Source organism: Equus quagga, chromosome 19, assembly GCF_021613505.1.
Source record: "Equus quagga isolate Etosha38 chromosome 19, UCLA_HA_Equagga_1.0, whole genome shotgun sequence".
Taxonomy (NCBI): domain Eukaryota; kingdom Metazoa; phylum Chordata; class Mammalia; order Perissodactyla; family Equidae; genus Equus; species Equus quagga.
Genome location: NC_060285.1, coordinates 10,430,028 through 10,453,359, shown reverse-complemented (window position 1 = coordinate 10,453,359; position 23,332 = coordinate 10,430,028). Strand labels below are relative to the sequence as shown.

General features: G+C 57.0%; 1 protein-coding gene across 3 annotated transcripts; it reads right to left on the bottom strand.

The window, feature by feature from the left end:
- Window positions 1-100: 100 nt before the first annotated feature.
- SUN2 (Sad1 and UNC84 domain containing 2) lies at window positions 101-19,132 on the bottom strand. Of its 3 annotated transcripts, none has more exons than XM_046646673.1 (18): window positions 18,914-19,132; window positions 15,884-16,042; window positions 14,853-15,043; window positions 14,350-14,487; window positions 13,649-13,744; window positions 13,178-13,271; window positions 12,075-12,145; window positions 10,012-10,139; window positions 7,736-7,990; window positions 7,191-7,268; window positions 6,662-6,705; window positions 5,937-6,102; window positions 5,361-5,582; window positions 4,977-5,061; window positions 4,502-4,617; window positions 4,201-4,368; window positions 3,762-3,854; window positions 101-1,869 (listed from the first exon to the last, which is right to left on the bottom strand). In XM_046646673.1, exons 2-18 carry the CDS (start codon window positions 16,003-16,005, stop codon window positions 1,756-1,758), a joined length of 2,181 nt encoding a protein of 726 aa, XP_046502629.1. In that variant the 5' UTR covers window positions 16,006-16,042; window positions 18,914-19,132; the 3' UTR covers window positions 101-1,755. The 3 variants fall into 3 exon arrangements, with proteins under 3 accessions (XP_046502629.1, XP_046502628.1, XP_046502626.1); XM_046646672.1 differs by lacking the exon at window positions 18,914-19,132 and adding an exon at window positions 18,176-18,485 and having other exon boundaries at window positions 4,977-5,058; XM_046646670.1 differs by lacking the exon at window positions 18,914-19,132 and adding an exon at window positions 18,176-18,482.
- Between the last annotated feature and the right edge of the window lie 4,200 nt (window positions 19,133-23,332).

Here is a 23,332-nt window from a genome sequence, read left to right as displayed (position 1 = left end):
GAGTAAGTCTTCGGAGCATTGTTTTGGCTCAGAATTCAGTCTCTCATTTTCCCAAGAGCAGATTCCCCGTGTGATGGCCAGATAAAAACCCCACACTCCATTAATCCTGGGCATAATTTATTTTTTGCATAGGCATAAATTAGAATCTGGAGATAAAAAATTAAGAACCAATAGTGCAGCATTTGTGACAGGAGAGCGCAAAACAAAACCTGGTTGTCCGGGGCAGGGGCTGTGCCGAGGCCCGTGCTGGAGGACCACAGGTGGCCGCAGCCTCGCCTCCACCCCAGCCCCAGCCGGGGCCCAGCCCTGCTCTTCAGGGCACCTGCCTGCACAGCAGCCACTTCTGCCCCCTTCCCACAGGCTGGAACCAACCACATGGCTAGAACCAGTGCCCCGAGCCCCTGTGGCAGCCAGGTTACAAGGAACTGAAGTCACCCAGTGCCCCACAGAACGGGGCTAGGAATCAAGCCTTTAGCTTTTCAGTTAAAAAAGACCTTGAAAAATATATACATAATACAGCAGGGCCTACTAGGTCTAAAAGCGCCACCCTTAGGCCCCTTCCCTACCCAGCCTCCTCCCCCAGCCCCCCACCCGACTGTCCCCCCTAGAAAACAACCTAGAAAGGAAACATAGAAAGGAAACAGAATTGAGCAAGAGCTGAAAGGGCCCCAGGGGGGTGGCTGAGAGTTAAGGCCCCTTACATCAGGGACCTGATTGGGATGGGGGGGGGGCAGGGCCCACAGTGCAGACAGACCTCCTCCCACCATGACACCCTGAACAGGTCATCATTGTCACTGGACCACAAGAGCCCAGGCCATCCCTTGCTCTCCACCCTTTCAGCTGATCCCAGATGCTTATGGCCTCAGACAGGTCTGGGGTCCCTGCACCCTAGGGGAGGGCAAGCCCTAGCAGGAATGGGGAGCAGAGTGGGCCCCAGTCTCATCATCAGGAGAGAGAACGCAGCTACTGTCCCCGGCAGAAGGGAATCTTACAGGGCTGGCCCCTGGGCCCCTCAGGGTCACACAGGTAGCAGCCCTGAGGATCAGAGGAGCCAGACCCTCTACGGTACAAGAAGCCCTACGGCCCACCTCAACCTGGGACAAACACAGCTTATAGAAGTCCTTCAGGCACACTGTGGGCCAAGCTCCCCTAGGTTGATGGCACTAGCTTTCTGGAAGAGCCCAGCTGCCGTCTCCCAGGAGCTTCCTGCCTGGGGCCCAGTCCCAACCTGTACTCTCCTTCCAGAGGGCCTCCCCTCCCTGCCTGGGGACAGGTAGCTTGCCTGCCCCAGGCCCTAGCTTGTCCCACCTAGAGCTTTGGCACCTGCTTCATTCGCACACCTCCCAACAGCAGTTCCCGTGTGCCAGCCCTCCACCAGGGGTAAGGGGCAGTCCGGTCTCCCCACCTTCGCTGGAACATGTTCACTCATCCCCTCTCCCTGCCTCTCAGTCCCCCATGATATGCTACATATATACACCCTCCCAGGAGGAGGAGGTAGATGCCCGGTGCTGGCACGAGGAGAACAAAGAATGAAAAGACGCTGGAGCCTGCCATCCACCTCAAGCCGCCCTGTTGCTAGGAAAGCCTGCACATTCCTTCTCATCCCCACTGGGCAGGGGTTCCCGCTCCGGGAAGTCAGTGCACTGATCAAGCGTGTGGGGGAGAGTGGCAGGGCTGCTGCTCACCCACTCCCAGAGGGGGCGCATGCGGAGAGGAGCTGGCCTCCCAGCTGGCTGGCAGTGGCACAGAGGCGGCCTAGTGGGCGGGCTCCCCGTGCACCCTGAAGCGGTAGATGCAGGTGTACTCGGGGTGGCCCCAGTTAGTCAGGATCCGCAGCTCCACCACCTGGTACGTGGCCATTTTAGGATCCTGGGTAGAGAAGAAACGGGTTCAGAGTGTCAGTCCTCAGACCTCTCGGGCAGCAGGCGGGAGGGCAGACAGCCGCCCCGAAGGCCCAGCGCCCTCGCCTGGGTCTCTGCAGAGGACTAGACTTCAAAGCTCCCATCTTCAGACCCTGGAGCAGTTTCCAGCTGGTGGGCCAAGGAGCCCCTGGGCCTTCCAAGGTCCTACAGGGGCCACTGACCCCCAGGAGGGTGCACTGGGCCCGGCCCACAGCCACATCCAGATGGCCTCATAGCCGAGCACCAGCACAACTCACCCTAAACTGCCAGGTTCACAGCAGCTCTCTGCCATGGTCAGTGGAGGAGCTGCTTCACGGAGAGTTTGATAAATGTCAATGTTGGAAAAGAATCCCTTTACGAATTAAGCACAATTTCTTAAGTTCCCATCAGGCCTCTGTCCTCTATGCTCAAAGCGCTTTTTTTTTTTTTTTTTAAGATTGGCACATGAGCTAACAACTGTTGCCAGTCTTCTTTTTATTAATTCTCTGCTTTCTCTCCCCAAAGCCCCCTGGTACATAGTTGTATATTTTAGTTGTGGGTCCTTCTGGTTGTGGCACGTGGGACACCGCCTCAGCATGGCTTGATGAGCAATGCCATGTCTGCACCCAGGATCCGAACCAGCGAAACCCTGGGCTGCCAAAGCGGAGCATGTGAACTTAACCACTCGGCCATGGGCCCAGCCCCTAAGCCACAATTTTGGAGCCGGTTTTTGGAGCAAATCTCAACTCGTTTGATGCCACAGGCACAGTGCTCTCCCGCTCTCCCTTCCTACACAGCCTCTTGTCCTCCACCCTCTCATAAAGGCTCAGTCTGCACACAGCCTGAGAAATCCCCACCCCTCCCACGGCTCAGTTATCGCCTCGGAGCTGACAGCTCAGGCTGTATATCCAGTCCCCGCGACTGGCCCATGGGCGCCTCAAACTCGGTAGCCAGACCTGCTCCCCGCTCTGCAGTAGCCTCTCCGTCCTCACCCCCCTGCTCCCCTCCAACCTGACACCCATGGTGCTCTCAATTGTGCATCCCACCGCCTCTCCCTATCCTCACTCCCAGCACCCTCTCCCTGGACCTGCTTCTCCGCAGCCACTGCCTGCTCCATCGCCCTGTCTCCAGGCATGTCGCCCTCACATGCACCATTTACACGCAGTCACAGTGATCTGACTACAATGCACGTCATGTGGTCACTTCTCTGCTTAGAACAGGGCAAGGCCCACCCCCACCCTGCCTAGCCCTGAGGGCTGAAATTCTTTGGCCTGGTAACCAGGCCTGCCTCTGGTCTCTCTTCCTGCCAATGTCCCTTCACCACCTCTCACGACCCCCACTCATGTAATCCCTCACACTAGGTGTATTCCAACTCCTCACCGCTGGTGTCGCTCTCAGGCCACCTGCCTCGGATTCATCTGGGCTGTCGGTCAGAACACAGGTTCCTGGGCCCCATCGGCCCTAAGGAATGGGTCTCTTGGGGTGGAGACTGGGAATCTGCATTTCTAACAAGGACCCAGGAGACTAATGCCCACTCAAGTTGAGGCAAGAGGCCTCCCTCAGTGGCCCACACTGCACTGCCCGAGGCCCAGCTGGGCCGCGCTCCCTCAGCCACCTGTCCTTTCCAGGCAGCCTTGCCCAACCCTCCCCATCTGGAAGGGGCCCCTCCCCTGAGCTGACATCTGCGTGGCGCCTCTCCCACGCCACTTGGACAGCTGTCTCATTCCACACCTTGACCTGTGGGAGGGCAGGGCCTGAGGGCAGGGGCGGTTTCTTGCTCTGAACCCCCAGTGCCTGGCACAGGTGCTGCTCTGGAAAACGTCTGCCGAATGGACGGGAAAGTGAATGTGCCACCGCTGCTGGCGCAGCAGAATCCTGTACCTGAAAATAGAATGTCTGAATGGGCTCCCCATCCTGGTCATAGGTGAACTGGCCAAGGAGTGTCCCTTCCTGCTGCAGGTCTTCATCAAAGCCCTGAAAAGAGAGTGAAGGATGGAGGGAAGACCCTGCTCTTAGACATGTGCTGGCCACCCGGGGAGGAAACCCACCCTCCTGCTCCCACACTGGTCGCCTCCCACCCTGGCGGGACGGCAGAGGCCTGTGCACTGGACCCAGGGCTGCTGTGTGCTCTGTGACAAGTCACTTAACTCCCTGGGCCTTGCTTTCTTCCTCTGTAGCCTGAGGTAACTGGGACCGAAGTGCCATTTCCCACCCCGGCGCCATCTCTTCCAAATCCGCCAATAACCCCAACTTTATCCTCAGGGGAGACCTACAGGGTCCTCCTACAGCCCCTCCGGCCCCACACCAGCGGGATACTCACGAAGATGGCGAAGTCCTTGGGGGCACTGGAGATGGTGCTGTTCGGCGACAAGGACTTGGGCACATGCTCTAAGGTGACAGCAGTGGGGCGGATGCGGGCAGAAAGGCGAACCACAGCAAAGCCCTGGGGCCCCTGGAAGGCCCAGCAGTTGCCTGGGTGCACGTCTGGCTGAGGGGAAGAAAGTCAGGTCAGCACAGGGCTCGTGGTGAAGACAGCCCGCCCTGAGCGCAGCTCCCGCTGACCTGGTTACACAGGCGACTCCGCGTGCTCATGGCCCGTGCTGCTCTTGCTGGGTGCCTACCTGGAGAATGACTCGGGGCGACTGCGAGTGGTACCACAGGGGGATGCCAAAGAGGCTGAGGAGGGCCGTCTTGGTCTCGTAGGTCTCGGAGCACCGGGTACTGATGACACTGGCCCCTGAGACGGGAAAGGAAGGCAGTGTGGGCACCTGGAGCTGGACACCAGCCAGGCAGGAAGACCCAGCCCCACACAACCAGTTCAGCTTGCCAGCCAGGAGACCCTAAGAAGGGGCTGCTATTGCCCACCTCCTGCTGAGGGTGGAGGGCAGATGCCCCAGGCCCCGTCTGTACCCCAACCCAGACCACAGAGCAGCTGTAAACAGCCTCGGTACGTCCCGACTTCTCCAAGCCGTCGCCTGTCTTTGTTGTGAATTCCAGGTTGATGACTTGTTTGCCTAGCACCACGGCTGCCCCAGCAGATCCAGGGCCTGGCCAGGGCAGGGACCGGAGTGTGGCAGAGGAGAGCGGCGCACGCACCTCCCGATTCCAGCGCGTAGTCCACCATCCCGATGCGGTCCTCGCTGTAGCGCTTCAGGGCCTGCTTTACAATGCGGTGCACCTGCTAAAACACAGCCGCCCAGAGCAGTTGGGACGGGAAGCAGCCTCGTGCTGCCAGGGGCCAGGAAGCCCTGGACTGACTCCTCCTGTGCTCACACCACACTGGTGTCCGGGCACACATGCCATCGCCCCCGGCAGACCTCCACCCTCCCATACCAGCCCCAAGCAAACACCAGAGTCTCCTGCACATCACTTAGCTCCTGGAACATGCCAGGGAGCAGCAGTGTGGGACTGTGCGGGTCTATAGCCCTCGGGGAGGAGGGCAGTGGGGGGAAGGGGTGTCTGGGGGCATGCGGCCCTCACCTCCTCTGTGACCCCGATTACACCTTCCTTCTGCAGCGTCAGCCCCAGGCTGGCTGCGGCCTCCCTCGCCGACTTGCCCTGCATCTCAGCCATGTGGGCGAGGATCTTGCTTTCCAGCTCCTGCAGCTGCGCTTGTATCTCCTCTCGCTGAAGGAGCCCAGCGCGGGTTCCCCCACCTCGGAGAAGGAACTGACTGACCCAGGCAGGGAACTGAGACTCCACCTAGGGACGGAGAAAGGTGTCACTCTGGGAGGCTGGCAGGGACAGCGGGAGCTGCTATGGCAGGGGCCAGGACAGGGCAGCGCCTGGCTTGGGTACAGGGGGTAGGGAAGGAGTGCATGCCTCCAAGGGGGAGTCACACGGAGGAAAGAGCTATGAACAACGCTCCACGTTATTGATAGAAAAAACAGGAGGAACTCCTGTCAAAGAGAGCCAACATCCGTGCCAAGTCCAGAGCAGGGGGCTTGTGAGACTAACAGGCTGCAGGGGCAAGAAGCTCTTTGCCGTGCAGACTCCCAGGATGGGCCGTCTCAGAGCAGGGGGTGTTCAGCAGGGGGTTGGATGGTTCCAACTCACGTCGTCCCGCACGGCCTGGATCTGCTGGGGCAGCAGGTCCACTTGGTCCACCACCGAGCTCTGCTTCAGGGTCAGGGCTGCCAGCTCCTGCCGCAGGCTGGCCAGCTGGCCCTCCAGCCGCCCCAGCTCCTTCATGGAGTTCTCCCGGAAGGACTCCTGCGTCATCCTACTCCCAGAGAGAGAAGAGGAAGCCTTGGATCTCTGGTGAGGGGTAAGGACATGCCGAGGAAAACAACAGGATGCCCTAGTCGGCTCCTGATACGTGGGTGTGTGCCCAGCCACCACCCATACGTGAATGCAAGGCCTGCTCTCGGAGACTCTGGCTGTAGAACACGGCCCGGTGCTGACGAACTGGCTTGCCTATCCCCCGGCGCTAATTCTTATCCTGTTCTTTCTCTAAGCCCACATCCATGATTCACTCTGCCTCAGCCTCTCACATCCTCGACACGTATGGACGTCTGGGGCATGAGGTTGTACTGAAGAGATGGTGTGCCTATAAACGAGCCCACGGATCCCAGTGCTCCTGCAGTGCCCCCCAACTCCCACTGCACCTCAAGGACAGGCTCTAGGCCCGTGGTCTTGAGCTGGGTTTCAGCCATCCCCCTCCCTGCTTGGAGCACAACCAGAACTCTGCCCTGGGCGTCTGCTAGCCAGTCCTGCCAGGGGAGGGGGTGCGGGGAGGTGGGGGGAGGGGCAGGCCTGGGCCGGATGGCAGCGCCCATTACCGTTGCCATTCGGACTTCAGCTGCTGGAGTTGAGCCTCAGACTCCTGTAAGCAGGAAGAAGGGACAAAGACAAGAAATGTCAGGCTCAGAGCCATCAGTCTCCCAGAGCAGGCTCTTTCCCTCTTGGGGTCTTTGCTGAACAACATCGCCACCCTAGGGTCTCCCAATTCCTCAAGCAAATGTCACACTGGCCTCCTGGTGAGGCCTCACGAGAGTCCACCCCGTATCTGGCACACTCAGGCACTGACACGTTCACTCCTTCGCTCGGCATGTTACACCCAGACAGCAGCATGTTTGAAGGTAGCCCCTCCTGTCCTCAAGCCCACTCCCCCTGCTCCCTACACAGCCCTCCAGGCCAGCGGAGCTCGGCTCAAGCAGCAGTCAGGAGACCACACACCCCTGCTCCCCGTTCTATGTCTAAGCAGGCCCTTGGAGAGGGGCCAGGGGTCCAAGGTCGCTCAGCCCAAGAACGAGGTTGAACTGGATCCGGGCCCCAGTGTGGGCCCCCAGTGCCCCCAAGCCCACTGACCTGGGAGGCCTGGACAATCTTCTTGAAGAGGTCCTCTAAGTCTTGTTGGTGTTCTGCTCTCAGGGTAACCAGTTCTTCCTGTCGGGCAGGAAGGAGGGAGGCTGAGGATTCTACCAGCGCTCAGAGGGCCCCTTACAGCCAGTGCGTGGCGTAACTGGAACTGGAACCAGGCCCGTTGGATTGCAAACTTCAGCTCCCAGCCTCTCTGCTACAGTGCCTCTTGGAAATGCGTGCGACTCCTCTGGATCTTTGCTGCACGCCCACATGGTGTCGGGCACTGTCCCAGGCACTTTACCATCTCACATTCTCACAACCAGGGGCGGGCCCGGAGGCAGATGGGAGAGTCTCCATTTTAAAGAGGAGGAAACTGAACCTTAGAGACAGTGAGTAACTGCCAAGTGGCAGAGCTATCTGACCCCAAATGACACCCTTCTGTTTCTCTCATCTCAGTGTACGGGCCCTCGCCCCCTCTAGCCCACGCACCCACAGCATCACCCACACGTGACACTCAGCTTCCACCCTGAGACAGCAGCCCCTCTCCCCACCTGGATCCGGGCAGCAGTGTCCCTGCGGAAGTCTTCCTTCAGGGCAGCCTCCCGGCGGCTCACCAGCCCCTCCAGGAGCCCCAGGGTGTCCTCGTGGCTCAGGCTGCCGCTGCCTCCCTGCCCCGCAGCCCCTTGCCGCAGCTCCAAGCGTTCCAGCCGCATGGCCTCCTTCTGCCAGTTGGAGGAGAACTCGGCAGCAAGAGCTTCCAAGCGCCGCTCCAGAGAGTGCACCCGGGACAGAAGGCGCTGCTCAGCCTGGCGGGTGGGGGGAAGCCAGAGGTGAGGGTCTGCGACAACAGTGCCTCCTGAGGATGGGGCTGCAGAGAAAGCGACAGGAACACCCAAATGCAAATGCACGCTGGCCCTGAGGCCGCAGGACAGCCTCTGCCCTGCAGGGAGGTGAGTACCTCAGCAGGCAGGTGCGGTGCCAGGATACATGGGGCTGGGAAGGGTCTGATCCCAAAGCCAGAGTGAGTGTGGGCCAGGGGAGAGGGCACAGAGCGCCCTCCAGGAAGAGGGTCCGAATGGAGGGCAGTCCAAAAAGAGGACCTGGAGCACAAGATGACCTGCTGGGCTGAGCCCACCCCCTTCTCTCTCCTACGCAGGCACGTATGCGCAAGAGCCAGGGGCCACGAGTTCAGCTGCTGACTTTCACCAGCTTCCACTCCTTCCATACATAACTATGGCTAAAAGACCAAATAATCTGAAAAGGCTTTTTCCTCTTTAACTGGATGCCCCACAGCAAAGACAGAAAAGTCATTTGGACTTGAGGGTGGCATATGATAACATGCCATGAATTTTGAGAACCTTGTTTGCTTAGCAACAAAAACTTTTGCCAGGAGAAATTTGTCAACTGTTTGTCAACTGTCGATTAAAGGGCAGGGACCTACTGAGCGCAGAGGTTGCTCCTGATTTTTAAAAATTCAATTTTTTAAATAGGCAGTGTGTTTGCACGACTCAAAAAGCAAACAGACAAACAGCAGAAGTCATGCTCCTGACCTCTGCCCCCATCGGCCCAGGGCCCTCACTGCCACCCCCTCCCAATCAGGCAACTATTTCTATTAATGTCTTTATCAAAAGTAAGAAAACATAAAGATATATTCATTCTTTACTTCCCCCATTTTACAGAAAAGGTGATCTTGAAATTGAACTGTATTTATTGTCTTTAATAATGATTAAAAAAGGAAAAGTTACGGATGCCAGAACATGTCATTATTTTATGAAATAATAAGATCATGGTCAGGAAAGAAATATCCATCAAAATAAATGGTTTAAAATGTGATACCAAATTAAATTCAACAGGATGCTGGCAAAGTTCAAAAACTATAATTAGGGGACAGAGAGTTTTATCTTTTCACGGTGGACCCCAGGACCTGTGCACAGCATTCTGGGTAACTGTAGGCTTGCACCTGCAGGCTCCTGAGAGCACAGCTGGCCTGATCCATCTTTAGCCTCTGGCAGATTGCAAAAATGGCCTCTGTCCCCCCTCCTCCCTGCATCTGCACCCTCTGCAGTGTGGCCTCGCAGGTGCTCTCACTGAGAGGGGGAGTCTATTTCCCCCTCCCTGAACCTGGACTGGCCCTGAGATTTGCTTTGGCCAATAGAACATGGCGGAAGTGACAGTGTGCTAGTTCCGAAGTGAGGCCTCAAGTTCCAGCCTGATTCGGCTCTCCTGGAACCTTGCCTGGCGGCTGTAAGAACGAGCCTGGGCTAGCCTGCTGGACGACAAAAGGACATGGGGAGCACAGCTGCCCAGGCAAGGCCTAGACCAGCCTGCCCGCCGACCCAGCCAACTGCAGACACACAGGGAGCCCAGCCAAGATCAGCCACCCTTGCTCAGACCAGAGAGCCACCCAGAGGACCCCCAGCCTCATGAGCTAACCAGATGCTTGTAGTTTTAAAGCCCTGATCTTAGGGGTAGTTTATTTGTGGTAACAAGTGACTGAGCAACATATTACCTTACTCATAGAAGGTGCTCAGTAAATACTAGTGAAATTATATTGAAAAGGAACAAAGTAGACAAGACAATGTGTCGGATGCCTCTTCCTTCCATTTTCTGTGCTTCTGAACTTTGGGACAGTTCTGAGTCATACTTAAGCAGAGGCAAACCAGCTCCCCAATACCTGCACCCCAGACAGTAGAGAACGGGGTGTCCTGGGAGATGAGACAGCGCCCCTGCTGGAAGAGCATCTCTTCAGGGTTGCACATAGGTGTAAGAGCAGGCAGACCAACCTCAAACACAGGCTGAGGGAGGCCCGTGACCCTCAGACACTCACCTGGAACTGTGGGGATGACTCTCTGGACTCCCACACCTCATGCTGCTGGCTGTTGCCCTTCCCTGCCCACCAGGAAACCACGGCGGGGTGGAACGTCTGCAGCCAGTAGGGGTAGAAATACCACGCACCTGTACACAGGGGAGAGGTGGTTACCCGGGCCGGGGGCCATACAAGGAGGTACACAGCAGTGAGGATGGCAGCCTAACCAACATCGGTTATCAACAGCCCATCTCATCCACGTGAACTGTGCTCCCGCCAGAAGGCGGTACAGGGATGAAGGTTCCCATGATGCTGAGGCAGCAACCTGACAATCCCAGAGCAGATGCATTCTCACACCCCCTCAGGAATCCTCATCATTCTGTAGATGGCAAAACTTGGAGACAATGGCTTTAACAAGCTAGGCATGATCCAGGGGTAGAACCCAGAGGCCTGATGGTGGTTCTGAGCCGAGGCGGTACATCTGAATCACCCAGGGAGCTTTTAAAACACTCGGTGTCTGGCCCCGCCCTCCAGAGGGTGAGTCCATTGGTCTGATGGGCCTTCGTAGGTGAGTTGAAAAGCTCCCCAGGTGACTCTACTGGGCTGCCACGGTTGAGAATCACCGACACAGAACACACCCCCTAAGAGAGGCTGCTTGTGGTCCCAGAACAGAGCACAAGGCTGCAGCCACACAGAGACGCTTGCGTCTTGCTTTAGGGGCTCTCTGTGACATGTTTACTCCTGAGCTGTGCGTGTGTGCGTGTGTGCATATGTGCACGGGAGAGAGGGTGCCTGAAGAAGCCATATTAGCTGAGGGGTCTCCATCCCGGTAGGACTGCACACTTGCCGCTCAATCGTCACCAAGAGCGGGTGCGACGGGCAGCACATGACCACCAGGCTTTGAGTCAGACTCTCTAAAAGCGCCCCGCGTCCTGCACTCCCTGAGCGGGTCCCTGTGCTCCTCTGCCTTTCAGACTCTCCACACGCTCCTCCTCATGCTACAATCCTGAGATCAGCTCCACCAACCCCACAGGGTGACGGCTAAGCTTGCATTAAACAGATAACACACAGGAATGTGCTTCCTGAACAAAACACTATACCATTATAAAGGGTCATTATTTAAGGGTGATGCCCAGTTTTCACTGGATATGAACAAGCTGTTCTTGCAACAGGAAACAAAAAGGAAATCAACTGTTGGAAAAATATTCTACTTTGGTGTTAAAGAAATACAAGTTGAGCAGACGCTAAACGTATAAAACCAACCCTCCACAAAAAAATAAATAAAGCACAGTGTTTAATTATAAATTGGTACAATCATTAAAACTGAGCCCGGGGGCCAGAGACAGCTCACGTGGAATTGTGAAACTCACGTGAAACTGTCAAATGCAAAGTTGAACACGAAACGTATGTGTAAACATAATGATTACTACTGTGTAAAAAATGTGACAGTCCAGTGACAGAGATTGGAACAATGTAGGGCATCTTGTAAATGCAGGTATCTTCGTGTAAAAAGGTATACTTCTCCTCACTACTTTGTTGTTTGGATCTTAAAGATAGGTAAAGATTGAACTTGACGTTATAACAATAATTCACTCACCCAGATGACATCCTGATTTGAAATGGAGGGCAGTAACTGCTAATAAGAACAGTGTCAGAGTGCCTGCTTTTTACCCCAATACTCCTGTGCTGGGGCATGTCCAGCCCAGGTGGCTCCAAAGATGCTCTAGATGTGCCATGCGGTACAGTGTAGCCACCCGACTGAGGACAAGATCAGTGGATGGGGGCACATTCCCTTTCACCCACTGGAACACCCTGAGAATGCCACAGCATCGGTCAGCAAAAGTCCCAGGAGAGCCAGACAGGAGTGGCCTCGGGCTCAGGGCTCAGGAGCTGCTCAGCCTCAGTCTGACCCCAGTTGGCCTACCTCCTTCCCTTTCCTGCAGGCGATCGATATCCCTCTGGTTTTCACACTTCTGCTCAGCACCAGCCTCCGCCCACACTCTGCCCGGCCCCTCCGGCTCAGCAGCCCCATCTCAGCATGGCATGCTCGGCCCACCTTCCCCTGCAACAGTGGCCAAGCTCACCGTACGTCAGGCCAGTCAGGAGCAGCAGCAGCAAGAGGAACCACAGGAACGTCTTCAGGGACGAGAAGCGCCTGGACCGCACGGGAGAGGAGAGCAGGGGAGGCGGAGGTGTCAAGAGGGCTCCAGGGCCCCTAAATCCCCTCAGGGAGCCCCTTGAGACTTCTCCTGGGGTGCTAAACTGGAGTTGAAGGGGGACGCCCCGAGTGTCCTGTTCTGCCCGGGCCAGACCGGACGCTTTAGAGCTTTACCTGCAGGTCTTGGAGTAAGGGGGACAATTCTGATTCTGAATTTTATTGATGTTATAAATATATATAAGCTATATGTTTATACATTTGATGTTATAATATACATAAAGAGTCTTTGAAAACCCTAAAATTTTCATATATAGAGGTCCTCTAAGCAAGCAAATATAGAAAAAAATATGGAACTCCTTAAACAATGTTTTCTTTTAGAAAAACGAGGAACCTTTTTTTGGTGACACGAATCCATCCTTGCCCCTCTTCTCAGCATAGCTGGCCACCCACCCCTACTAGGATTACGGCCACAGGGACCCTGACTTCCTGGCTCAGTCTTCTTTCCTCTGCCAAGGGGCCAGTTCCTAAATCCTGGCACAGCTGGGTCAGGGGCCGGGGGGACAAACCCACAACATCCTCAGGCAGTGCCTATTCACGGCCTCTGAAGACCAGGTGGAAAACCCTGGGTCTGGATTGCCACAGGCCCGGATGGAAGCTGAACTTTCTGGGAAATACCACTTGCTGGCTGGCGCCTAAGGCCTGACCAGCAGGAGGAAGGCCAGGCTTGTCTGAGAGTCATAAGTGGCAGGGTGGGGCTGGCATTTAGCAGGAAGCCTCCAAGAAGAAATCAGAACCTGTGTTGAAGAATACTCCCCGAAGGGCTATCAATTTGGGGAGCAAAACCTGACTGAGTGCCACCCTCCACTAGGTAGAGGGCCTCTGGGGCGTCTACTCCAAGCTCACTAATAAAAAAGCTTCAAGTGGACTGGGAAGAACCCCTCAGAGAAATGATCAGACATGGGTTTAGATGCTGTACAGCCCTCCCGCCTGGGGCTTTCTGACTCATTGTCCAAGCAGAGCCCCACTGACCTGGTTAAAACGAAGACGTCGAGGAGGGAAGCAGCTGTCGTCAGGCGGTACCAGGTGGTGCCAACCCACCAGTAGAGGAGTCCGAAGAGCCGGCCTGGAAGAGGGACCATCAAGCTTAAGTGTCACCCTGAGCGTCGGCCTGCAGATCGTGGTTTCAGAGCACCACTCTCTCTCTCCACCTGCGGTCCTCCAGGCCCCTACGAACCCCGACCTGCCAGTGGCCCACTGTCCTGTCCTACTACTCAGCTCCTCTAATCCCACCGGCCAGTCTGCCAACACCCTCTGTCCAGCTCTGCAGCTGCTCCTGCCCTTCCAAGCGAGGGTGTTCCCATGGCTCTTGGCTCCCAGTGATTATTCCAGAATGAGCTTTCCCCAGTGGGCCTACAGTCTCTCTGTACAGGCAGAGAGACGGGTAAGCAGTGTCTGCTTTAGAGAATGGGAGCGATATTTCACAGAATAGCCAGTGCCGACCTGGAGAAGTGACCACCATCCAGAAAAAAGAGCCTGCCCGAGACACAGCGCTCCTCAACCGTGAACCCGAGCTCCGCTGGTCCATCTCTGAGTATCCTGCGGGGAAAGGGCGGAAACCAGCTCAGTCTGCCCTCACTTTTAAGAGCCCTGGGTATGGAGACTGCCTGTGACTTAAGTGTCTTTTCCTGTGGCCCGTGAGCTGAGGCCATGTGTCATTCTCCTTTGCATTCCCAGAGCAGCACGCAGGCCTGGCCCCTGGGAGGTCAGCAACGTCTGCTCAAGGAATGAAACGGTAGGCTTCTGACGTTTCATTTCCCCTGAGCGCCTGTCCACACCCTCCTCCTCACCAGCAATCCCTCAGCCACTGTTCAGGACTAGACTAAGGGGTCAGGCACCTCCCATGCGTGAAGCCCCAGATTAAAATGTTTGCTGGAAACGAGCCAAACAAACGTGCTGACCTCAGGCTGCTCAAGGACTAGTGGGGACGGGTCAATCACAGCCCAGTGTGATGAGGGTCACCCCAGGCCTGGGCTCTGGGTGCCATGGTGCACAGGAGGAATGCCCAGCCGGTCTGCCAAGTGCTGGCCAGACACTGCTCTCAAGCTGTCCGGGTGCACCTTCCCCAGGCTTCCCGCCCCCTCCCCAGCAGTCCGGAACCTGCTGGTGCGTCTTCCTGAGGAGCTCCCGCCTCCCTGCCCTACCTGCATAGTCATCCTCAGAAGAGTAACCCGAGGAGGACCCGAAGAAGTCCTCCGAGAGCTTGTTCTCCGCCAGCCCGTTGATTTTGCTGCTCTCCGTGCCGCCTGTGCCTCTCCTCCTCCTTACCCGCAGGTCTTCACCTGCGGAGGGAAGAACGCAGGGTTCTCCTGGGGTAGAGACGCTCTGAGGAGGGTATTCCAGAGGAGCATCTCCAATTGACAGCCAGAATCTGCCCTTGGCCTCTCCCCACTCTCCGGGTCCAGGGGAGGGTAAGCCGGGCCCTGGCCCCCTTGTCTCTTGGGCCTGGAGCAGCTATGCGGCTATGTCACCATCTAAAGGGACCAGGGAATTCAGACACTTGGATGCTCTTCCAAGGGTTTCCAAAGAGAGGGAGCCCCTCCTCTGGCCCAGGAGTGGTTAGGAAACCACTCAGTGGCGGGGAGGATTTTGGACCCTAAGTTTCCAGAGGAGGCAAAGCCCCAGGAGAAAGGCCTAGGACACTCACTCCAGTAGGAGTCACCGTGCAGCTGGTCGTCGAGGATGGAGCTCCTGGCGAGGGCGGCGGCCCGGGGGCTGCCAATGTAGGACTCCCTGACCACCGACTCACTGTAGTAGGAGGTGTGTGCGTCGGAGGAGGGGCCCAGCTGTGGCGCTGGGGAGAGGCGCTTCATGTTGCTGGATTTCTTCTTCAAGGTCCTGTGGGAGATCAGCCAGGACGGGGCAGGTGGGGACAGGCTGGTGAGACCAGCCAGGAATCTGGAAGCCCGCAGCCTGTGCCCTCCTATGGTGAGTGGGCTGGCCTTGTTGCTAGGCAACTAACAGCTCCCAGCTACCTATCGCCACTGAGCGCAGGTACTTTCTCCTGCTCCCATTATCTCCAAATCTCACAAGCAGCAGGTGAGAGCCTCCCTAAGTGATGCAGCTGGGATTCAAATCCAGGTCTCTAACTTCAAAGCCAAAGTTTTTCTCATGCTTCTCAATGGATTAGTAACTTCTACAACCCACCGAAACCCAACCCAGCCTCCTAGAGCTAGCTGAAGCCTGGGGGGAGGGGAGACTGGTATCCAGTGCTCATGTCTGCAAGGGGAGCAGGACAACCAGGTGGCCAACCGCCTTGGTTCATTTCTGGTGACCCTGTGACTTGTTCCTCTCCTCGGCCTCTTCATTGGCTCCACAGATAGAAAAACACAGGGTGTGGGTCTGGGGAGGGTGGTCAGACGGGCACACCCATCCACAGCAGAAGGGGTTCCTGTGAGCCCAGCTTGCAGTTTCGGGGTTTCCGGCCTGGCTTATTCTTGAAGCTGCCTCTCCCCACTTCCTGTTCTCTGAACAGGAGGGCAGCAGTCTGGCTTACAACAGGAGAAGAAAGGGCACTGGGTCCTGGCATCCTCATAGGTGTGAATGTCCCCCTTGACTGGACACGCGTGTCTGATCTCTGCCCACAAAGGTCACAGCAGGAAGACACTGCACAGTGAACTGCCTGAGCCAAGTGCTCTGCGGATCAGCGTGATCCGCAGGGGTGGGGGCGACCCCTACCTGAGAGGGCTGTCTTTAAACAGGGTGCTCTGGCTCCCCATCACTGAGCTGCCTCCACTGCTGCTGCTGCCGTCATCGTCACCCTGGGAGTAGCGCGTGAGGCGCTGGCTTCGACGAGACATGACGAGGTGGGGTGGGGACCCTTCCCCTGAAGAGAGTCTTGGGAGAGAAAGGAGGACATGGGAGGTGTGGCGCTGTTCTCAGCTCCTCCCCGGGGCGGAGAGACATGGCACTGCCTCCCAGCGAAAGGACCACTCCCTGTGCCTCCAACCCAAACAGCCTGAGACATGGGAGACGGGCATTTACGAAGCATCTCCCACACCAGCGACCCCCCACCCCGGCTGCTGGCCCCACCCCACCTCGGGCTCACTTAGTACTCAGGGAGCTTCTTCCACGGCGCTTTCCACAAGGTTTCTACCCTTAGTTTACCTGACCCTGAGCCCCGCGAGAGCCAGAACTGGACCTTCCACAACCTTTGACATATAGCAGAGCATGTGGCACATGATAGGCATGCAACGGATGCTAAATGAACGCCTTTGGTCACTGCTGCCCTGCACAGACCCTCCCATCCAGCCATCCCCCCACGCTGCCCCCTCCCTAGAGCTGTGTCTGGTCTCATTCTGCTGTTTCCCTTTGCTGTGACCCGCTTTCCTTTCCTCACGGCTGTACTCAGTGATTCAGGGTCCCAATCAAACTCCGACTCCAGAAAACCTTTCCATGCAGACCCCCTATATTCCAATGGGGCTTGGATGCTGTAGTCCTTTGGCAATTTCTGTGCTGCAACATCCGTGCATCTTGATGTGATGATGACGGTGATGATAAAATACTTTGTTAAATGCCTCCTGGGGACCAGGCTCCTCACACACCCATTTCTGATCCTTATGAACAAGGGAGGTATTGCTACTCTCACCCTATAAGGGAGGAACCTAGGATACTGAGAGGATCGGGGACTTGCTCACGGCCACTCCGCTTGAGGTGACAGAGGCAGGGTTTGAGCACAGATCTGACAGGTGGCAGGGCCTGGGCCTTTCCACTCCACCTAGAAGTTTTCAAGTTGTTTCAGGAACGTGTCATGTGTCCCCAACTAGAGTATTTTCTAGCCTCAAATATTCTCAGAACATGCTGTAGACAGAGTTGTTACACAACACGTATTTGTTAAACTAACACAACCGGGAGGTGGAGCTGCAGTGTGGGACTACAGTCAGTCCGCGCCGGACGAGTCCCCACGTGGGGCAGGAAATCAAGGCTCCGCAGTTGATAACGAGGACTCAGAGGAGGCCAAAGTGAAAAGACCTGGCAAAAGGCGCCATCCTACAACCCGAGGAGGATTAATAAGCTTTTCAGCTCTATAAACCCAAATTCAAAATCTCAGATTACCAACAGGAGGATTCTCGCCGTGGTGCCTTTGCCAGCCTGTATCACAAAATCATTGTTATACTGAGGCCCACCAGAGCGTCCCTAGTACGTGTGACTTGTTGTCACTTCTAATGTTCTTGGCTGATACTTAAATTACTAGTTCTCTGGGTAGCATCGTGGGCATAGACTAACACATCCCGACTCAGACTACAGAAACCAGCAGGTCTGGTTAGTCCAGCCGGAGAATTCTAGAAAGCCCTCTTCTGAAAACAAGCAGCCTCACATCTTGTCTTATTGGCGTCTTCTCAGGGAAGATGCCCACCTGGCATCCCTCCCTGGTTTTAGCCGGAGTTAGCAAAGGGACCACTTGGTAGCCGCCAAAGCAGGAAGTTGACCTGAGTCCTTTTCTATGCTCCTCTCCTTATAAGGTAATTCCACCCCCATGGCTGCCCTCCCCACCTGAAAGCTCCAGATGCCCACACAGGCTCCTCCTCTTAACCCGTGCCCTGCTGGAGTGGATGAAGCCTTCGCCCTGAGGCAGAAACAAAGCAATGTGTTTATACAGCACTCAAGCTGCTGCTGGCGAGAACAGAAATATTCAGAGGTGTGTGTGTGTCCGGTGGGGGCTGAAAACTGTCAACAGTCAGCACCCGCCTCCACCCTTCCAGAGGTGTCTCTTAGTCTTTCCTGAGATCACAAAACAGTTTGCAAATTGAGCCTGGGTTTCACAAGATGAAAAAGGTCAAGGCTCCATCCTCCAAAACAAAACAAGAAGTGAGCTTCTAGGAGCTAAATCTTTTGCATATGAGAATAAATACCTCCCCAGACACACATGATCAGTTAAGAAACTCTCAAAGAAAACACCCCTCCCCACTTCTGAGCTGAACCACATCCTTTTCTACACTCTACCTTTCCACGCCCCCCTCACAAACTTACATGGCAGTACCCATCCAGTCTTCAGACTGACCCAGATCCAGGGCATCTTCCAAGGGGCATTTTCACACTACACGCCCTCGCGGGACCTGTAAAAGCTCCAGGGGCGAACTCCCTTCTCCCTGCATTCCCTACGGCGGAACCTGAAGAGTTTTACCAACCACGCTCCTCCCCTGCCTCTCTGCTCTAAGTCACACTCCCGCCCCGTTTGTTTGGCTTCTTTTTTAAAAAACTGAACAAAATGGGCCTTCCTCCTATTCCCAGAGTTCTGACAGGAGGCGGCAGAGGCAGGGAACGGCCTGTCCCTGGAAACTGCCTGACTGGCACGAAAACGCAGACACTGCCCTGGGCCGGTCTGGGGCAGCCCGGGCTTCGCTCCCCTCCTCTCGGGGAGGTGCCCGGGGAAGTCCCGCCTGGGACATCCGCCCTCCGGCCTGACCAGTGGGGCGGCCAGCCCCGGGGGCGGGGGCCGGGAGGCGGCGATGAGTCAGGGCGGCCGGCCTTGGCTCGGCGCTGGCCCTTCCCGACCGGCCCAGGGGCGTGCGCCGGGCGGGGCTGGAGCCTGGCCCAGCTTGTGCCGGAGAGGAAGAACCAGGCCTGGGCAGCTCGGCCCCGGCCGGAGCGGCCCGACGATGACCCCGGGGTCAGGCTGGGCCCAGGGCGCGCGGGGAGGCGGGCGAGGCCGGCCCACCACCCTCGGCCCGCGCGTCCGCCCGCCCGCGGCCCGCGGCTCGCTGTTACCTGCTGCCGGAGAGGCTCCGTGCGGGGCCGGGGGCGTCCGAGGCCCGCTGCGCCGCCCAGGCGCGCCCGCTTCCCGGGTCGGAAGCCCCCGAGCGGGCTCGGCGCGGGGTCCGGGGAGCGGCGGCGCGGGACGAGGCCGGCAGACGAGAGGACAATGCGGCCCGCGCACAACCTCCCTGCGCGAGTGGGGCTGCGCGGCGCGCGCGTGGCCGACTGTGTATGTGTGCGCCTGTCAGTCAACGCTGACAGGCCGCACCCCATTGGCCAGGCCCCGCCCCGCGTCACCGCCCCCGGCCGCCGCCCATTGGGCGGTTTGAACACAAAGGCCCCCTCTCGCCCCGCCCGTCGCGTGGGCCCAGCCGCCCGGGCGCGCGGGGTCCGGAGCCCGCGAGTGGAAGCCGCGGGCTCGGGGCGACGGGCGGCCGCGGGAGGATGCAGCTGGGGCGGGTGAGCGGGGTCACGACCTGGCCTGACGGCGCACTTGACTCCGGCTCTGGCGGCTCAGAACACCGGAGCCCGCTCCCAGCGCTGCCTCGTGCGCCCCTCCCCACCCGCGGCTCTGTGGCCGCGGCGTCCGTCCAGCGCTCCGCGATCTGACTCGACGAGGCTGGGATGCCGGACCTTAAGGGCATTGGGTGGTTGGGGGCAGGGCCTCCGAGGACGGCCTGAGGAAGTGGGGAGCAGGGGAGGTGGAAGACCCCTGGCCTAGGGCCCACCTGGCCGGGTAGCACGTGGTTAGCCCTTAGTGGAATGTCAGGAAACGAAGGTTGAAGGCTTGCGGAACGCCGGCCGGCGCATGCGTAGCTGTCTTCCTAGTCACGCCTGCCTTTTCTACGCCCATTTTACAGACAAGGAAACAGGTTCTTAGAGGTTTTAAGTGATTTGCTTAAAGTCACAAAATTGAGATTAGAAGATTCTCTCCACACCCACGTCCGTGTTTTTTCCATTTTGGGATTCTTTGGGGATTCCAGACATGGCAGGAGGCTCTGCGGCCTCCCGATCTGCCCCTAGAGCCCCCAGGTTTCACGGCAGAAGGTTTCTTGGTTCTAAAGAGGGAGCTCGCCACTCTTTGTGCTGAGAAGGCGGGGCTGGCTCCCTGTTCCTCTGCTTTACTCGAATTCGCTGTGGAATGAGGCCCCATAGATCCCGAATGAGTCAAACGCCACCTGACTCCAGGGCCCCTGTGCCCAGGTTTGCGGCGGCCAACTTTACAGAAGCAGCAAGTGCACAGCTTGGGAGGAGCCACTTCCTGTGCAAGCTGGTCTAAGGGAAGATGAAACCGTCCTTATTTCACTGTTAAAGTGCCAAGAGGAAGAGACAAGAAATGACAAAATCACCCCTCTGAGCCGTTTTCCTCATTTGTAAAATGTGAATAATAACAAGGACAGGAAGGCGCTAGGGGTAGGGGATTGAGGAAATGCAGAGCTGTTGTGCTAGGTCGACTCCAGTTGAAAATCCTCCCCGCTCCCTGGGCCTCCATGGCCGCACCTGGAAAAGAGGGGCCTCGCCTAGCACTTACAGCATCTCGAAGACAATGCTGCGGGCCAGTGTTGCTTCTGGGGTTAGACTGCGAGCTCCGTGAGGACGAGGGCCTGGCTCCTGTCTGAGTATCTGCTGAACGTGGAGCCCGTGAAATGAGAACTCAAGTCAGATTTAGGGGAGGGTCTCCTCACCAGGATGCTTACCTCCCCAATTCTGTCCTAGCCAGTTTCCGTGGAGTCTCAGACCGCACCACCTCCACTGCAGAGCCTGCTTCCCGCCTCTCCGAGGAGCCTGGCAAAAAGACCCCTTCCCAGGATGGGCTGGTTTGTGGAGAAAGAGGTGCTGTGCCTCCCACTGGTCTCAGGCAACGGCGGTGCCCACGGGCTGGCTGGAGGCAGGGCCCTCTTAAGCTGTGTTACCTCTGTGGAGCTGTAGTAGGCAAATAACGGGCCCCAAAGACATTAGGTCCTGATCCCTGGGACCTGTGAATGTTATACGTGAAAGTCTTTGCAGCTGTGAGTAAATGAAGGCCTTTGAGATGGGGAGATTATCCTGGCTTTTCAGGGTGGACCCTAATGTAGACACAAGTGTCCTTTTAAGAGAGAGGTTAGATGACACCTTGATTTCAGGCCAGTGATTTTGATTTTGGTGGACTTCTGCTCTTCTGAACTGTGAGAGAATAAATTTCTGTTCCTTTAAGTCACCAAATTTGTGGTACTTTGTTCCAGCAGCCACAGGAACGTAATATGGGCCCCTGGGAAATTTTTGGCCTCACTGTTCAAGGCTCTCGTGATTGTGCTTGGCCCCTCCCTGTGTCCTGACCATCCTCACTGACACCATCCCCGACTTGTGAGACCACACACAGACTTGTCTCCCCATCTCTCCTGGCCCTGGCCTCTGCCGTCTGCTGGCTCGGCAGCTCTGTGCCCCCCCGACTCTTCTCTCTGTGCAGCTGCCATTCACTTGGCTAGCTTCTCCCCGCTCTCCTCTCCTCTTTCTCGTTGCTGTGTTCTTGCTGCCTCTTCCTCTCATCATCGTTTCATAAACAGTGGCAGGGCAGGAGGTGGATGGCTTTGCCCCAGCTAGAACAAGGTTTCAGTGGCTGACAATGCGGCCACTGAGCGGGGCCACATTATGCCTTTCTTCACTGCTACGCACCTTTGCCTTAATGGCCCCTTCCTTCATAAAAAAATGTTTAAAGTTAAATTTTATGACCACATTGGTGGAAAGATAACTGTAATCCAGGCTTGATTCATTAGTAAATATTCATTATTATTACACTTAATCCTCTCCTTAATAGAGAAGTTGGCCCGTTGCTGGAGATGCCGAGGAACAGCTCAGTGAAGCGAGCCAGCATTGGCTCCCATCCCAGCCCCTGCCTGCTGGAGGGCCAACCTGAGGGCTCCCGGGCCACAGAACACTCTTCCGCCCTCGGCCACAGCAGCCACAGGAAATCCCGCGTCAGTGTAGGCTGTGGTGCAAAGCAAGGAGGCCACGGAATCTGTAGCCCTGGTTCCAGGCCAGGTGTACCACTAGCTTGCTCTGTGACCCCAGGCCAGCCACTTCATCTCTCTGAGCCATTTTCCTCATGCATAAAATGTGAATAATAGCAACTGTCCTCTCTCTCACATGACTGGCTGTATGACCTTGGACCAGTCAAAGAGGCTCTCTGGCCTCTGTTTCCTCCTGTGTGAGGTCAAGTGAGGGAAGAACTGCTCCGATACAAAGGGCTTTAGCCACCTGTGGTCTCTTGGGGGAGAAGGGAGGAGGTTAGGCCCCACGTCTGTCCTGGACTCCTAGTCAAGGTCAAGGGGTTTCTCTGTGCTTCCAGACCAGGCCTTCCCCATTACACGCTGACATGGTGGTGGAGTGAGCTGTGTACCTGTCTGCCAGCCCCATGGACCCAGGACATGTGGGCCAGGGACCGGTCTGTAGTCAGTGCTTAGGGTGCTTGTGTAATGTGAACGCACGAGCGAGAGTGAAGCCTCCAGATGCCTCCCTGCAGCCAAGGCCGCCTCCACTTCTTCCTCCCCGCTGTCAGCATCATCAGCAGCCAGGGTGTCGCGTCTGTCATTTGACCATCATAGGAAGAGCATGCTTGGTGGGGGTGGGGGGGGACTTTAATGTCGGGCTCCCTGGCTTCAGGAACACGTTTGGCAGCTGTGGGAGGGGGTGCAGTATCCTCAAAGGAGCTCAGTGCCCCCTCCACAACCCCCCAGGGGCTGTTCCTGTGTCTCCCTGGGGATCTGATGTGGGCTCCCTACTCCACCCCACCCAGTCTGGCGGCACTCTGTGTTGACAGACTCTTTCATCTGGAGAGTTCAAAGAGTTCGTCACCAGGTGGCAAATGCAGTGAAGCCCAGTTTATGGAAGCAGAAGTCCGGTCCGAGGAGGGAAGAGCTGGGGATCCAGGTTACTAAGTGGGCCAGCCGGAGCACCAGGCCAGAACGTGGGTCCCTGGGTGAGGAAGACATGCCCAGCCAGGCTCTTATGGGTGACCATGCTTAGTCATCTCTCTCCCCCCACGCCTGTTACAGCACCTGGCTCCTAATAAATGCTTGATAAACATGCGTCGACTAACTGCCTGACTCGGCTCCCCTACCTTCACACCCAGCTCCCCGCCGGCCGCACTTGCACTCCCCAGAGCTGAGCTCCTCAGCCTCTCCCTGGGGCCTCTCCCACTCCCAAGCCTTTGCTCAGGCTGCACCCTGGCCTGGAATGCCCTTCCCCGCTTCCTCTGCCTGATGAAACTCCACTAATCTTTCAAGAATGGGCTCAGACGTCACTGGTCACTGCTGCCCTGAAGGCTTGCTTCCCTGCCCCCAAGTTCCCAAGGCGGAAGGGAGGGCTCCCGCACCGTGTCCCCACGTTCTGTGCATCCCTCTATCACTATGCTTCTCACACTGTGTCCTGGAAGGGGAATAAGTCACCACAGTC

Excerpts from the sequence above, each read along its gene's own strand:
- SUN2 (XM_046646670.1), bottom strand. Across the intron at positions 13,272-13,648 it reads GATGGTGGTCACTTCTCCAG|GCCGGCTCTTCGGACTCCTC; the intron begins GTCGGCACTGGC and ends TCCCTCTTCCAG. Across the intron at positions 1,870-3,761 it reads TTCAGACATTCTATTTTCAG|GATCCTAAAATGGCCACGTA; the intron begins GTACAGGATTCT and ends TTCTCTACCCAG.